At 25.3% G+C, this 18,199-nt stretch overlaps 1 protein-coding gene across 2 annotated transcripts in view; it reads right to left on the bottom strand.

Annotated features, from left to right (window-relative positions):
- The window catches only part of LOC136071870 (unconventional myosin-IXa-like), a 77,379-nt gene that overhangs the window by 20,675 nt on the left and 38,505 nt on the right, over window positions 1-18,199 (bottom strand). For both annotated transcript variants that reach the window (XM_065797415.1, XM_065797414.1), the window contains 11 exons: window positions 14,261-14,754; window positions 10,757-10,842; window positions 10,210-10,329; window positions 9,725-9,876; window positions 6,428-6,449; window positions 3,717-3,767; window positions 3,199-3,298; window positions 2,961-3,049; window positions 2,788-2,878; window positions 2,222-2,302; window positions 1,187-1,315 (listed from right to left, as the gene is read on the bottom strand). In XM_065797415.1, coding sequence (XP_065653487.1) covers window positions 1,187-1,315; window positions 2,222-2,302; window positions 2,788-2,878; window positions 2,961-3,049; window positions 3,199-3,298; window positions 3,717-3,767; window positions 6,428-6,449; window positions 9,725-9,876; window positions 10,210-10,329; window positions 10,757-10,842; window positions 14,261-14,754 — 1,415 coding nt within the window. The remainder of the gene's footprint in view (window positions 1-1,186; window positions 1,316-2,221; window positions 2,303-2,787; window positions 2,879-2,960; window positions 3,050-3,198; window positions 3,299-3,716; window positions 3,768-6,427; window positions 6,450-9,724; window positions 9,877-10,209; window positions 10,330-10,756; window positions 10,843-14,260; window positions 14,755-18,199) is intronic.

Genomic DNA, 18,199 nt, shown 5'->3' on the forward strand with positions numbered 1-18,199 from the left:
TCCATCAAATAATATCAGTCATTTTTCTTCAACTACTTACTACATATAATACTTAAATATAAACCAGATTATCATAAATTATATCAACAGCAAATTTAAAAACAACATAAATTAAAAATATTGTTAGTTTTCAAATTTTGAATTTAAATAAAATACAGCTAGTTCATCATTTTATCAATCAAAAAAATTTATACATACATACATACATACATACATTCATACATTTTGACAGTATGTTTGGGATCATTATCCCGTTGAAAGATGTAGTTGTCCACAAGCCTTAATTGATCAAATGAATCTCAAAAAACTATTATTAACTACATTAATCTAGCCTTGAAGACTTATCTTATTCATCAATAAATTTATCAATAATATCACAAGAAAAACAGCCTAAAACCAAGAAAGACAGCCTAAAACCAAACAACAGAGAATCCACCATATTTTACTGTAGGTTTTATTGAAGTACTTTTATGTGCTTCTCCGCAACATTAGGCATGGCTTTGAGGTTTCTTGTCAAATTTACTTTTTGTGACCAAAAGATACTGTCCAAAATTATTGAGGCTTACTTGCATATTCTCTGGTGAACTTCAGTCGCTAAGTGGCATTATTCTTTGAAAAAAATAGCTTACTAATTTAGCTTTATTAATCACGAATTTAAGTTAGGACTTACCAATTAGTAAATTTAAAACTTTATTCAGCTTGTAATGAAATAAATGATCTTTACTTTGCCTCAGCCACAACTAATTGGACTTGACCAGGTGTTGTCCTTCGTTTTCAGCCACTTTGTGGTAAAAAAAGAGAACCATTCAGGTCTTAGAAATATTTTTGCAAACTTTATTAACACCTTCTCTTGAAATATGGAATAGGTTGGTGATATTTAGCAACAATTCACCGGTTTATTTTTGCTCATAAATAATTATATAATATATATATATATATATATATATATATTTGCTCATAAATAATTATATAATATATATATATATATATATATATATATATATATATATATAAAATATATATATATATATATATATATATATATATATATATATATATATATATATATATATATATATATATATATATATATATATATATATATATATATATATATATATATATATGTTGAAGAAACAAACTGGAATTTTTAAAAAGACATAATCTAAAAAGTACTACATATTACCTGTTGATCGAAGGAAATCTTCGTAAAAGTCTTCACAAACAACTGGCTTCGGTAATTGTCTGAAGAACAGTTTTAAAAGCGAAGCTAACGTATGTGGTTTTTCATCTTCAAAAATTAAGTCTTCAGCATCTTAAAACAAAATTTAAAAATACAATTACTTTAGCTATAGAAATTAACACATCTGTAGTAACATATTATGTTGCTATAGATAATATAATCTGAAAATTATGCTGGTTCAGATAGATAAACACAAAATCCGACACTTTATCTAAATTATCTTTATCTTTTTGTAAAGATCATTGTGGATCTAAATCCAGATCCACAATGATCTTTACAAAAAAAAAGACAAACCCACAATAAACCTAGCAAAAATTATCAGAATGACACACCTCATACAAAATATTCAAATAATTTGAAAAAAAAGAAGATCAGCAATAACGGATCAAGTTTGACATCAAAATATTCCATAATTTTAACCCTACTAAATAGAGTTGATGGTCACTCCAAAATAGATAAAATTATTAGAAAACCAGCATAATTATTAGTTTTGAATATCTAAATGAACAGATTTTGGACGAGTGTACATGCTGGAGTTTTAAACACTCACAATGTTGACATGCTTGAGTAATAAACACCTTGCATCGTTTTAAAAAAACTTGACAAAAAAAGCAAAGAGATTTAAATCACTTTTAAAAAAATTTATCAAAACTAAAAAACAAATAATGTAAATATTTATATGTATTTTTTATGTTTTTATTTTAATTTTTTCATGTCACTGATAACAATATTTATTACCAAAATCTTCAAATTATTCATTCAAATTCAAATGAAAATAAACAAATATAAATAAAAATCAAATAAAACCCTGACATAAATGAATTAGAACTGAATTTAGAAAAAAAAGTTATAAAGATTTGCAATAATTCTAACAATAATCCCAACAAAATCTGAAAATCTGAAAAATAATGAAAAAATTCAAATTCTAAACAAATCTATTTTAAAAAATATCTTTATAAAGTCATTGTTTATATCTACCTTTAGTTGTAAGAACACTTTTTAAATTATTTATAGCAGCTTGAGGTCCTGGTTTTCTGTATAGCCCTTCCACATATAAACCTGAAGAAAAACATAAAACGATGCATTTCTATATAGTCTTTGCACAGGACTTGTAAATTCATACAATTCAATTTAATAAAATTTAATAATACTTGCTCATATCAGCTAAAAAAATATACTTAAAAAAAAATTGGATTTTAATAAAAAAACAAACATTCATATTCATCTTAATTGTTAATAATGAGTTATTTTTCATTCAAAAAGTAGATTAAGTAAGAGTAGATTAAATAATTATAAAATAAAAAGATCATAAAACCTTATTAACTTTATTTATATACAAAATTTTTAAATATTTGTTATGTAATTCATTATCATTTGTATTACTTACTTTTGCATCTCTGATTCATATTTTTAAATATCTGTTATACAATCATTATTTTTGTATTACCTCTATATTCCACTCTGATGCCCTCTCTAAACTATTCAATGCAATCTCTCTTTAATATGGTGGACATTTAATAAACGTAAATAAATAAAAATAAAACCTCTTTTTTCTATTTCTTCAATTAATTTTAAAATGGCTTCTGGTATTGGATTGTTGTTGCTAGTAATTTCAGAGAGATCAGTTCCAAAAAGCTATTAAAAAACATTGATAGCAAAATACTTAAAGATTACTATTAGATAAAATTAGGAAATCGAAATTTAAAATATTTCTTACAGAAGAGGGACCACACACTGAAGGACGCCGCCCTTTGCATGTTTTTGAATATTTTATATAACACTTTTTGTGACATGTAAATGAACAAGCTGAAAAATTAGGCAAAAGCAAAAAAATAAGAATAAAATTTTATAACTTCATAACTAATTTATAATTCATTTAGAATTAGTTACAGAATAATGAAAACATAAATAACCAGAAATATAAAAAACATACAAACAAAACAACAATTAGGTACCTTGACATAGTAAACCTCTTTCATAAATAAATGAGTTACAGAACTCGCAGTAAGTTTGAATATTGAAACTTTGCCATGAATAAAGATGACCATTATGATCCTATAAAAAAATCATCGCTATTTCTTATTTTTTATTAGATTGTTTTTTTTGTTTTTTTGTATGTTTGTTGTATTTTTTATTAAAGAAGATTTGATTATTGCATAATTCACTAAAACTAATTGATTATTCTCCAATGCATTTTAGTCAAACAAACAAATCTTTCTCTTGTCCAAACTATATAGTAAGCGACCGGGGCTATGGCCGGGGCTACGTTTGATAGCACATAGCGGCGACCAGGGCCAGGTTTATGACCAGGGCTGCATAAATATTGATAGATCCTATAAAAATGTTATTTTTAATTAAAATTTATGATATGAGTTATAATTAAAAACAATACTTTTATAGGATCTATTAATATTAATGCAGCCCCAGTCATAAATCTGGCTGGGGCTGCATTAAAATTACAATATTGACTTACAATATATTCAGAAGTTTTTCTTCTATTCCTTTTTATAGGTTTGCGATGTTTCTAAAACAGAAAATTAAAGTTTAAGGTAATAATACTTTACAATATACTATCATAAATACTTTAAATATGAATTTCATCAGTAAGTTGTCAAATCAAGTAGCCTCCCAATGGTCATGGATTCCTAGACAGGTTATTTGAGAGCATCTTAGAATTTTATATTTTAACTTAGAACAGTGTTAGTTTATTTATTGTAGTAGTAAATTTAATATGAACTTTAATATTAAAAACACATTTGAGATTTAAAGGAAGCCAAAGAACTCATATGTAAGCAGTTTTTTTTTCAATGGTTTTTTAACAAAACTTAACAAAACTTTACTAAATTATTAAATTAGATTAATGTTAACTTATACATAATACTTAATTTAGCCTTTAAGCTAAACTTAAACATACTCTTGGGAATTATACATCTGATTGTGAAGGAGAGGGATTTAATTATAGCATGGCTTGTGATCAAATGCACATTTTTTAACAGCTGTTTTGTCATAATCTGAATAAAATTTAATATGCTTATATAAGTTTTATACTATGGTGAGGATAAACCAATTTTTGACAAACTAAGATTTGATTTTTTTTCATAGGTCCACGTTTTTTAAAACCTGATTACACCAAAAGTTTTTATTTTTACCAGTGACTGATATATATTTATATATATAAGACTGATTTAAACTAATTTTTTTTTAGTTTTGAAATATAACTTTTTTGTTGATAACAAGTAAAAATTAATAAACTTAATAAAGGTCTTAATAAGCTTGGGGTGGGTGGGAAAATTTTCGAAAATAATTAACGCTTATCTTTTTTAACTTAATTAAAAAATTTTTTTTTTAATTAAGTTAAAAAAAAATTCAATTCAATAAGGTGAATAAAATAAACAGGGGTCAAATAAAATAGTAAAGAATTTTAATATACTTTTTTTTTAAGTTGCAGAGAACTTAAAGCTGTATTTAAAGATATAAAAATCAAAACAAAATGTTTTGGTTTTTCAAGAAATTTTATTTTACTAAAAAAGATTTTTTTATTGCTTGTGTCTAGGAGGAATGAAAAATTCAAACTTATGAACAACTAATTTAAAAAAAAAACTAATTATAAAGTCAACATCATTACAAAATTATGTAGAATTCAACAACATTTCAAAAAAAAAAAAAATTGATTCTTATGATAATATTGAGTAGTTGTGGTTCTGGTGGTTGAGTTGAATTGCAACACTTTTTCAGTGGAATAAAACTAAATGTTGTTTACAAATTGCTTTGATAAGCACATTTAACTAAGCCAAAGCTTTTTAAATTTTTACACTCATTGCGTTCACCATTTTGACCTGTTGGAGCTTTGCTAAAAACTTTGCAGCTATTGCTGTTAAAATCGCTTTTATTCTTTGATTTATTTTGTACTCATCAGTTAAACTTACCTAGCTTGTTTCCTTTTGTTACCTTTTTTTTTTTAGCTAGCCTAGTTCCTTAGCTTGCTATGCTGCTTTTTTGTCAGCATCTATCAATCTCTTGAGTGTTTAAGGTTTGATGAGACTTTTTGTGAGTTAACATGCATGATAAAAAACAGCAATCGAGATTCGATTATTTCTATTTGTTTGAAAACTGGATTATTGTATATAAAACAATTTTTGAATGATATTTTCTAAAGGATACAAGGATATATTCAAAAGTCTACAAGGATGCTTTTTGAAAGATACGAGGATATATATTCTACAAAATCTCACCAGTCACCATAGAAATTGTAAAGGTAATAGAGAAAATAAAGTTTAAACAAAAATTGAAAATAACAGCAAACTACAATAAATAAAATAATCAAAACTTTTATAAATTAAAAACTTATTTACATTTTTCTATTTAGTTAAAATATTTACAAATTAGAGCTTCATTACTAGCTTGGGATGCCTGATACTAAGAAGAGCAGAGATAAAAGAAGAAAATGTTTTAGTGCATTTATAAGGAAAAGATAAATAGATAACACATGTTGTTGTAATTTAAAATCAAGTTAAAAATTACTTTTTGAATAAATTTTTTACAACTACCATAAAGAAAATTAGGTGCTCTTTTTTTTTTTAAGCTCAAAAACTATGTTGCAGTTTCTTATTAAGTTCACCTGATAATAAGCTTTTTGAAAATTATTTAACTAACTTAATTTAATTATATATTTGAATTCGGTGAACATGGTTGAATTCAGTGAATGTGGTGTTGAATGTTAAATTCAATGAATAAGGATACATTATCCTATTAATCAATGCCATTATATACATTTTGAGTTTTATTTTACGGCATCATGCATCCTTTTTGGAACAAAGGTATTTAGGCTAGTTAGAAAATTCCAGGGTTAATATTTTTTGAAAAAAAAAACATTTAATATCTTGACTGAGTCAGATTAAATTTTTAAAGTTGTAAAAGTTTTAAAAGGTCTGGCAACTTTAAAAGTAATTCAGATCCAAAATCTGTTTGCAATCAACACTAATTGGCTAACAATACTAAAGCCTACTATTAACTAAATCATTATCAAAAGGCCTCCTGAAGGACCTCAAACTCTGGTCTTTTTCTTCAGGAGCCCATAATTATAAAAGTCTCAATTCAGAAAAAACATTTAAAACTGTTTGCAATAGCTGTAGTGAAATTTGTATAATTATTTCATAAAGTAAGACAAAAAGTAAAATTTTTTACCTTTTTCAGCAACAACTTTTCTCTAAATAAAACAATTATATATAATATATATGTGTGTGTGTGTATATGTATATATATATATATATATATATATATATATATATATATATATATATATATATATATATATATATATATACATATATACATATATATATATATATATATATATATATATATATATATATATATATATATATATATATATATATATATATATACATATATATATATATATATACATATATATATATACATATATATATATATATATATATATATATATATATATATATATATATATATATATATATACATATATATATATATATATATATATATATACATATATACATATATATATATATATATATATATATATATATATATATATATATATATATATATATATATATATATATATATATATATATATATATATATATATATATATATATATATATATATATATATATAAACAGTCACGGACAAGAATAAAATCAAAAATCAAACAATAAAAACAAAATTATTTACATTAGGATCTACATAACTGCAATAATTTTATGTTTTTTTTTATTTGATTCCGAAGAAAAACAAATATATTTGTAACTATTTTTTACTCATTGCAAAAGTAACTCTATTAAATGAAATTAAGCATTATACAATTTTTTTGCCCAAAATAAATGTGACAAAAGTAAGTATCATCTGAGTTTTTATTATAAAATATAATGTTTTGTCAATAACTATTTATTAAAAATGATTATTATTAAAAACATTTTAAAGTTATAAAAAATAAGCATTTTAAACTATATTTTTTGGAATTTAGTTTTAGAAAAAGTAAAACTAATAATAATAATGGTTCATCATCAAAATTATTGATTGGACATCAGATATTGGGTCATTTCTAATCGAAAAAAAGGCCTAACCTATAAGCAATATGCTGAAAAATATCAAATATCAATAAGTGGTGTTAGAAAGATGTGTATAAAATGTGAAACAACTGGTTCTGTTGAAAATCAGAAAAGATGTTGTCGCCCAGCTAAGACTTCAACAAGAACTGATATGCTAATTACACAGATAGCAAAAAAAAATTAAACAATAGCCTCAAGACAGATTATTAAAAATCTTAAATTAAATGTTTCCAGTCAAACTGTACAGAGAAGACTTAATTCAAGTGGTTTAATAAACTGTCTTCAGAAAAGTAAACCCCTCATTAGTGGTATAAACAAAAAAAAAAACATTTAGCATTTGCAAAACTGCATATTAACAAGGGTGAGGCATTTTGGAACTCAGTGTTATGGTCTGATGAGGGTAAATTTCAAATATTTGGCTTTAAAAAATGACAAAGAGTTTGGCGCAGACATTGTGATGCACTCTTAGAAAGAAATCTTAAAAAAACTGCCAAGCATGGAGGTGGCTCAATTATGGTTTGGGAATGCTTTGCTTCAAATGGTGTGGGAAGACAGATGAATGTTGAAGGTATAGTGACAGGAAAGTTGTATGTTGATTTGCTTTTAAAAATTTATGTCAATCTGCTAAAGAATTGAATTTAGATTGCAAATTCTTTTTTCCACAAGACAACGACCCCAAACACTCCAGCAAAGTGGCACAACAGTTCCTCAAAAAAAGTAATATTAACATCCTTAAATGGCTGCCACAAAGCCCAGACCTTAACCCCATTGAATATTTATGGGCAATTATAAAATCTAAAATTCCTCCTTCAAAACGAACAAATAGAAAAGAATTTTATGAGGTTCTTAGTTGAATTCTATTGGTGCTGACGCCACGTCAAAGCTTGTAAAAAGCTATATATATATATAATATATATATACATACATATAAACATACATAGATATATATATATATATATATATATATATATATATATATATATATATATATATATATATATATATATATATATATATATATATATATACATATATATACAGTGGTGGCCAAAAGTATGGAAACTTTTTTTAAATTACATTTTTTTTTATTTGTATTAAATAAAACCAAAATTATTTAACCCGAGTGTACTTGCAATAGTCTACTTTATATATACTACAAGTTTGAACTTGTCTTTTCTAAGACATTTTGTTACATACTAATATTTCTAAATTTCGATTGGACAAAAGTATGGAAACTTGTTCAAACTTGTCACTAAACATAAACAAATCTTATCATTTAGAATTAAAACGTGTTAAAATTGACATCTTTGTAAGTTCATCATAGTTTACTTTTATATTAACCAGTATGGCACCGCAAAAATATTATTCTAGTAATAAAATAGTTGAGTGTTTTAAAAACGATAATAAACCAATTGATATTTCTCGAAATTTTCAAGTTCCAAAAGGTACAGTTTCAAAAATTCAAAGAAAGGGGAACTGTGGAAGTGAAAATGAAACCTGGAAGACCAAGAAAAACAACAAAAAGATTGGATAAAGTTATAAAAAATACTTCTACAAAAGATCCTAGAAAGTCATCAAAGGATATAAAAGAAGAAATCTTGGAACAACATGGAGTTTTATTATCTGACAGGACAGTTCGTAGAAGGTTAAATGATGCGGGCTTATTTGGAAGAGTGACTGTCAAAAAACCGTTAATTTCTAAGAAAAATAAGATGGGTAGATTATTGTTTGCAAGGGAACATTTAAAATGGTCATAAGTTTCCATACTTATGACCAGGCCTAATTTAAAAATTTAATTTTTTTTGTATATGTTAATAAAAAAAAAAAAAGTTTTATTTTATTAAAAAGTTGTATTACGACTTCAATAAACATATGCATAATATGTAGTAAGTGTTGCATTTTTTATAAATAGATAAAAAGCATTTTTGAAAAGTTTCCATACTTTTGGCCACCACTGTATATATATATATATATATATATATATATATATATATATATATATATATATATATATATATATATATATATATATATATATATATATGTGATATATATATATATATATATATATATATATATATATATATATATATATATATATATATATATATATATATATATGTGTATATATATATATATATATATATATATATATATATATATATATATATATATATATATATATATATATATATATATATATATGTATACTGATTGATTGTTTATGCTTTATATTACAATGATTTTTACATAAATAATAACTCATGAGAAATAATTATATATTTTTGTTATATTTAAAGAATAAAGTAAATAATAAATTTTAGTAATAAAAAGTAAATAAACAAATCAAAAAACAAGTGAGAATTTTATTCAAAACAAGACATACTTTTGTTTGACAAACTCCTCAATAATTCCTTGAAAAAGATTACGCCCCATTACAGAAAACTCTTTAGAAACTTTCATATCTTGTATACTTTCAAGAGCAAGTTGGAATCCAAAAACCAGGTCATGATCATTCAGAGAAAATTGCTTGTTTGACTAAAAAATAAAAACTAACTGTCAAAATAAAAATAATAATTTTAACTTTATAATTTTGTTCGTTTATTTTGTTTGTTTATAACATTATAATTATAGACTATACATATTAAATTATATTATTAGGTTATTGTAACTGTTATAACTAACAAACCAATTTACCTATAACTATTTATAATATTATATAATAAGATATATTTTATAATTTCCTTTTTTTTAAATACTTAATACAAAATTAAAAACATCTAAAATTATGATAAAATAAGTGCAATAACAATCATTATATACAAATATTATAAAACAATTTCTGTTGTATAGCATTAAATTAATTACAACCTGTACAGCATTTGCATATGTAAGTAATAGTTTGCCATGATATATATGCAACCCATTTTTAAAAAGAGTATCTGCTTCAGAATTACTTTTTGTATTGTCAGATCTATTCATAGCTGTTACCTATTGAAGAAATATTCTTAACAAAAATAGAATTTTTTTAAAATTTAAAAGGTATTAAATAATGACACCATCACCCATGCTAATCACCAAACCCATGACATCATCACCCATGCACCGAAACCACCCACAGTGAAGTTAAACAATCAAAATAGAAAGTATAAATCAGCTGCATGTGAAATTATATAATGACTTTTCTGAGGAATATCTGAAATTATATTATAAATTATATCAGCTGTAAGTGAGATGACTTTTCTGAGCAATTTCACAATTCAATTGTTTATTGCTCCAAAAAAACAAAAAATCCTTAATGCTTTGAATAAAACAAACTTTGATAAATATCGTTTGCATGCAGATATACCACTAAACTAAATCATCCATTTTATATGACTAAGACAAATCTAAGAATATTTTTTCTAAATGTACTGACCTTGCTCATTAAAAACTCATTGAATGCCTCTAACTCCAATTGACCATTGATAACATTTTCAAGATGAACTGAACGTCGGTTTTTTTCTAAATTTAAACTTAAAATTGCCACTTTAATTGCACTTTAAAGTTTTTAATGAATATTATTTTTTACTGCACGAATATTTTTAATAGAAATTGATAGAAAAATTAGAATTGTTTTTGAAGATATCTAAAATAATTGAAATTCTGTTAATTATCATTATTTCTTGGTAAAAATATAAATTCAATATAAATAAATTTAATTGTGTAATATTGTGTAATAATACTTGGTTAAAGTCACATTACACTGATAAACAAATAAACTTTTATGTCAACCTGGGTCTCAAAAGAAGCGTATTTTCATAGAGATTTTAGAAAAGATAAATATTTTTACTTAAAATTTATTGACAAAAAAAATTATGTGAAAAAATGCTGAAGACTTTTAAAAAAATTTTAACAAAATGTTTCTCAGCAATAATACAAAAAGTACTTATTTTTATTACAAACAAATACCATTTTTAAAAATCTCTATAAAAATACGCTTCTTTTGAGACCCAGGTTGACATACTTTTAAATAACTTTTTTTTCAACAATATTATGGATTTTACCCCAAATACTAAAGATTTAAACCCAAATATCTTTACAACTTGACGCGATGGTGAAAAATGGTTTGCATATTTGAAATCAGCATATTTAATTTGTTTTAAAAAAGCACCTAGTTAACAAGATTAGCACAAAAAAATTTTATTTGTTTATCAGTGTTATCAGACTAAAAAGCACAGCCTTGACACCAGGCCTTGTGATTAAGAGTCCCTACTAGTTTATTTCAAGTATGCGAAGAGCAATATGCTTGGTGATATATATAAATAACTCATTATATCAGTATTTAAATCGATATTTTAATGAAGTAATTAACTTTTAATTTAAAAGTGTTTTAATGAAGCAAAAAATATTTTAAAAACCGCGCACCATTATTACTAAAGTTTAAAATAAAAATACATAAAACATGCTTATATTTACAAGTATAATAAATTCAGAAAAAATAAAAAAAATAAAAACTTTGAACTTTTATAAAACTAATTTTTAAATTGAAATATCAAAATAATCAAAATATTCAGCAACATAAAAAATCATCAATTTTTTAAATATGACATAAATGAAGTGAAAATGTTAAAAAAATTTTTTAAATCAAAGCGAAATAATCTAGCAAGCATGTGAATACTTATTTAGACTATGTTAGTTTTACAAAATACATTTGTTCAGGCATTGGAAACACAGCGAAAGTGGGCAATAAATCATTACTTCAAAAAACTAACTTAGCTTCAAATAACTTAGCTTGACTGATTAAAAACTGATCTTAAGTGTATATATTTTTAATTATTTAATTATGTACACTTAAGTTAAGCTAGTCTATATACAAAATATATGTTTCATATTTAACCATGTAATGTTTAGGTTTAACCTGATTGACTTTAAATTTTAGCGCATCTATTATTTTGTTCAATAGGCAAATTTACTTTTTATCAATCATTTTCATTTACTTTTATCAAATTTAATGTATATCAATCATTTTGTAAAAAAAAAAAAAAAATGCTTTGAAAAAAACTATGTATTGTTCAGTTTTTATTCTTGCAATATTTAAAGTTTTTAGTTTAATTAACTTTTTAAAAATAAAAAATTTTTATTTGCAAAACTTTCAATACATATTCAAGAAATAAAACAAAACCTTTTATATTTATTTAGTTATAGACAAAACATGATTTTGTCAGAGGTCAAAAAAATAAATAAATATTGTTATATTTTAAAAAAATCGAAGGCTAAGTAACATTCAATAACATTATTACATTACATATTTCTACATTTTTTGAGTTAATCATTCAATTAAACTAGTTCTGCAGTAATTTAGAAACTTATCCTATTCTAGTAAACTGCTGTAGTTTTAAGAAGTTAATGGTTAAAAATTAGATGAACGTGTATTTCTTATTCATCACAGGGCCTGTGACAGTCAAGATAACTAAGTTTATACTATATGCGACCTCAAATCTCATAGTAAGTTTATAATAAAATAAAAAATTAAAAAAAATTTTATTAAAAAAATTTAGGTTAAAAATAATAAATCCATTGGTAATTTTATGCACATAGTTTGTTATTGCTGATGCATAAAACTTTTAAAACAAAAAAAAACAAAACAATTGTTGAGTAGTAAAAATAAATCAATTATTGATCTGGCCAGAAATGGCATCACACCCAATGGCATTTCCAAGATTTAAAAATATTGTCCAAGTATTATCTAAACTGTGATTAAACGTTTTCAAATGACTTTTAGAAAGTTAAAAGAAAGCCTGGTAGTGATTTGCAAAGGTCAGTTTGAACTCCTCAATTGATCAAGGCTGTCAAAGGACAAACTTCTCATAATCGGTGAGGTTAATGCAAAAAGTGGCTCTCAGTGAGTGAGCACACTATCAGAAATGTGGTTAAAAAGGATCTAAAGGTAAAGTCAAGAGCCAAGATTAAGAAACACTTGATTTGATCTGACAAAAGTTATTAAAAGACTGCTAGCATTAAGATTACACCTACTGCACTTCTTTAATCTACTTATTACAATTGTTGGTTCTTCTAGAGTCAACTTAAGCAAATTTTTAGTTTAACAAACATGTACAGTATATATTTAAAATTCAATCTATTGTAATTAGTGTTTAGAATTGGTTACAACATTACAGATAAGCCAGAAAATATACTTAGCAGACTCAGACCGGTTCCTTTGATGGATTTTAACTTTACACCAAAAAAGGTCCCATTTAAATAGCTTTTAACAAGGATACCACTTCATCAAATCTAAGGGTCTAACTGAAAAATGAAAAGAAACCTTGCACTTTCCTAAACAGCATAAAAAGTTCTTTAACTCAATTTCCTACTACGTGCATACCTAAAAACTTATTCAAATCAGATAAAGTAACAGAAATTTATCTTAGATTGTCACGAAGCTAAAGCTAAAAGCTAAAAAGTAAGTAAAAGTAAGTAAAAGCTAAAATAAGATAAAAATTTAAAACTTTCACAGTTTAACACACAGGCTTTATTTTTCACACTTTAATTTTTGAAACTTAAGTTTAACCCAGACAGATTTTTAGAAAAGAAAAAAAAGAATTAATATAAAAAAAAGCATTGTTCTTCATTACTAATACTAAAATTTCAAAAATTAAAAATAATTTTCCGAAATGTAACTGAAAGTAGTAAATTAACTAATAAAAAATGTATTAGGTAAACCTAAAAAGTAGATGAATTACAAATATATGTGGTATGTACAAAGTACAAAGCAGTAGGTATGGTATGAAGAAGCAGGGCATAAATAAGTTATTTGGAAGTGGTTTAAAGTATGTCGAATAAGTAAAAGATAATGGTAATATTAGTTAAAGATAAGTAGATATATTATTCTTTATATATTTACTTATTCTCTATATATTAGTCATCAAGCCTTAAATTATACCTTTAGCTAAAGAATCTCGCTTTGATCCCCTACGTTGAAGATTACTCAAGAACACACCAAAAGTTGTTTTTGGAGTATTAGGAGAAGTTCCTTTTTTTGTATGCTCTAATAAGTCAAGTACAGGAACTGTTATAATTTCAAAATCATTATCACCATCCTCTTTTACAATCTTAGGAGTTACTTTAAGTTTGTCTTTAGCTGAAAATGATAAACGCCGCAAAATCTTCTGCTTAAAGTTATGATCGTGTAAATCATCAACTCGCAGCTTATTATCATGTCTCATCTTTACAGGAGTTGATTTTGTTTTAGAAGTTTGCAAGTGTTGAATTATTTCTGGTTTGTTAACAGAATCAAAATGTCCTATGTGATTAGGTTCAAAAATGATTTCTGGAGTGTTTGTGTCATACTTTTCTTGGTCATCAGAATCATTTGTAGTTTGATCATTAAAGATGGTATCTTTAAAAGCTTCTTTGAGCAGGTTTTCTGATTTTTCTCTAAAAATAAGTACAAAAAAGTAAAATCTTAACTGTAGAGAAATAAATTTTGCTAATATTAAAAATAAAAATTATTACATTGATTAACATAATGTAAAACATCAAAACAAAATGTAAAGATAAGTAAAAAATAGTTTCAGGATTATATAATGTAAAGAAACAAAAATAAAGTGAACTTTTTTTTTGAAAGACTTGTTAAAAAACTTGAGTTGTTACTCTAATATATAAAATATTATATATTATGCTATAACAATACTTATAAATTATTATATTATTAAGAATGCCACTATCTATATAAAGGTCTGATGTATTGCCTCTATCTATATTAGATACCAGCCATTTTTTAACTTTTTTTAAGAAAATCAATTGTTTCAAGAGGGAATACCTTTATTAGACCATAAAACTACTATGTGCAAAATTTGAAAGTTGCAAGTCAGATTCTATCTTATTTTAATTTTAATTTTTTTACATATATTTTATTATAAAACATAAACATGAATGAATTATAATAAATGAATTTAAAGCATTTTCCTGCGTATTTTCATATATAATGAAAAGTAAATAATTTATTTTTTAATTTCTATATTTTTTTAGACATGTTTGGGTCCTGTAAAAATGGGTAGTTTTTACATTAAAGCCATATAATTAGATGAACCTATGTAAATAAAAACTTTTATAAAAAAAACATGGTTTTAAGTGTTGCAACTTATTTGGGTTTAGATTTTTTAAATAGTTTTGTTTTTAAGTTAGAAAAAAAAAACATTCATCTTTTTAGCTTGAAAACTCAAACTTATTGCAGATAAATAAACTTAATGCAGAAAAAATAAAATAAACTGCTGGAAAGTTAAAATTTTGTTTACATTTACTTATTTTTAATGATGCATTTCCTTGTAATTCTACAAAAAATAGCGTTTATAAAGCGATTTATTTATGTTAATTTTTCAAATAAGAATGCTATAAAACTTTAAATTTTTTTATTTTCAAGTTAACTCTTATTTTCTTATAAACTATCTACTCCAGCTTAAAGCAAATTAATACTAAAAATCTATATAAAAGTCTGATACTTTGCCTCTACCTATATGAAGGTCTGATGTATTGCCTCTATCTATATGAAGGTCTAATGGATTGCCTCTATCTATATAAAGGTCGGATATATTACCTACATCAATTCTACAAGATTATTTCTAGCTTTTGTAGTCAGTAAAAACTATTATTTCTTACACTTAAAAGTAATACATTAATAAATTTACTTTTCAAGTTGTGACAAATTTTCGTATGACAAAATTTGCTAAAGATTATTTTTAATTGAGTTTTAAAAATGATAAATTTAATGAAACATGTCAATTAATTGTATAATGGCAATACTGGGTAACATGCTTAAGTCATTTATTATTAGTTAATGTAAATTTAGTTAATGTAAAAAATGAGCTTTTCCTTTCAGTTTAACGAGAACTATAAATATTTTTTGGCATAACTAAAATAAAATCAGTAAATCAATCTTTCAAATAATAAGATCAAATCAATTGATTATACAGTCAATGTATGAGATCATTATGCTTGTAGAAAGTATACAATTATTAGAAATATTATTAATTATGAACTAAGAAAAGCTATTATTAATGACAAATCACAGCCATAACCCTGGAATTGAGGACCAAAAAAACGGCAATACATCCAGTTAACTAGAGACATTCAGGGTTAAAAAATTAAAATCTGGTTGCATTATCTCAGAGAGAAAACTAAGTTTTAAGTTAAATGATCTGAAAGAACTGTTTTTGGCATTTTTGTTTAAAATGTTTTGTTCCTATTTGAGGCTCAAACAAACCAACTCAAAACCAAAACTTTATACACCATTTTTGGCACTGTTATTTTCCATCAAAATGTTACAAAGAACATCTCAACTTTTATAACAGTATAAGAACATAAAGTATTCAAAGGGCTTTTGGTAGAAAAAGAAATGAAGCAATTATCTTTTCATTTGGCTGATTTATGGGGCTTCAAAGCGATTCAAAATTTTTCTTAATTTTTTCAGCCTATAATGATTTTTGTGCCTGTAATTGTATTTTTTGCTTAATAAAGTCATAAATGTCCAACTTCCTAAAACTCATGAAGACTGCAGAAAAACTGTTTGCTTTCTTTGCATGAAAAAATGTGACAGATAAGGTACAGATTTCATAAAGGAGAGAATCAAGAACCTACTTAAACAAGTGGTTGACTTCACTGAACCTAAAGTTCTACCAGGAACTTGCAAATCTTGCAGAACAAGCTTGCAAAATCTAGACAGTGGTCTAATCAGCAGTGAGCTCCCCAGACTGTACAACTTTCAAGGCATCAAGTTCACAAGAAAGTTGACTGTTCATGCTTCATTTGTCAAGTTGGCAGATCAAAGCACAAACAAACTCCCTGTTGCATCACATGTATAAAGCAGCAGTCCACAGAGTATTTTCCAGACATATCAAAAGCTGTGCTCTCTTTGCTTGACAAAGCTCAAAAAGGGGTTACCTCACTAGTGCACTAAAGGTACAAAACTTGAAAATTTGAAAAAGATGTGCAGACTGACTCTAAAGTGAGAGAAAAACTGTCATTGAGCAAAAAGTAGCCTTGCCTAAAGGAATTAAAAGACTGATCAGAATGCAGGGTGGAAGACCAATGCTCCTCACCTAGACCTTTTTGCCAAAACTCAGAAAAGAACCCTATGCTCTCAACAACCAACATGGTCAAGGTTAAAAGGAACAAAGTTGATGTAGTGAAGTCTTTCTTCACTACATCAACTACTAATGGTGCTTCAAAAAAAGACAACCACACAACTAAATTTATTCATTGCATCAGTCTGTCTAAGTTTGCAGCCATGGTGTCTGAAGAAAGAGGAGTTTCCAAAAGAAGTTCAGCTTGAGCATCATTGACACCAAGAGATCCCACACAGAGACTGCATCTCAAAAAATGACAACCCTCACTGGTTCCACATCACTGGATTCTGGTGTTAAGCAGAAACTTATAGTGGCCATAGCATAAAAACTTCCAGAAAACTCTGAGATCCTCCAAATCAATTTTTGCTTTTTTGGGGATTGTCAGCACACTATTCTTCATTGTGTGTGACTTAAAAGCTGCTAACATCCTGAGCCAACCTGCTAGTGTGACATCACCAGAGACAACTTGCAGTCAAAAGAAAAAAGAAAACAATCGAATCAATCAGAACTCGATTCCAGCTCTACAATTCACCATCAAGAGGAAGCAAATTGCAGGCAAAGAAGTACCGAATGTGATTCGCATGCCTCTCATCTAAGCAGATGGATGTTTCCAAAGCTGTCTTGGAACTTATTCCTCTGATGGAACTTCACCTCTTCCTTGAGGTGGTGAATCATTTTTACAAAAGTCTTCAGAGAATCTGGGAAGGAGCTAGTGAATTGCCTTCAAAGTTATATTTGAATATTTAACTCTACTACAG

This window comes from Hydra vulgaris, chromosome 05 (genome assembly GCF_038396675.1).
Source record: "Hydra vulgaris chromosome 05, alternate assembly HydraT2T_AEP".
Taxonomy (NCBI): domain Eukaryota; kingdom Metazoa; phylum Cnidaria; class Hydrozoa; order Anthoathecata; family Hydridae; genus Hydra; species Hydra vulgaris.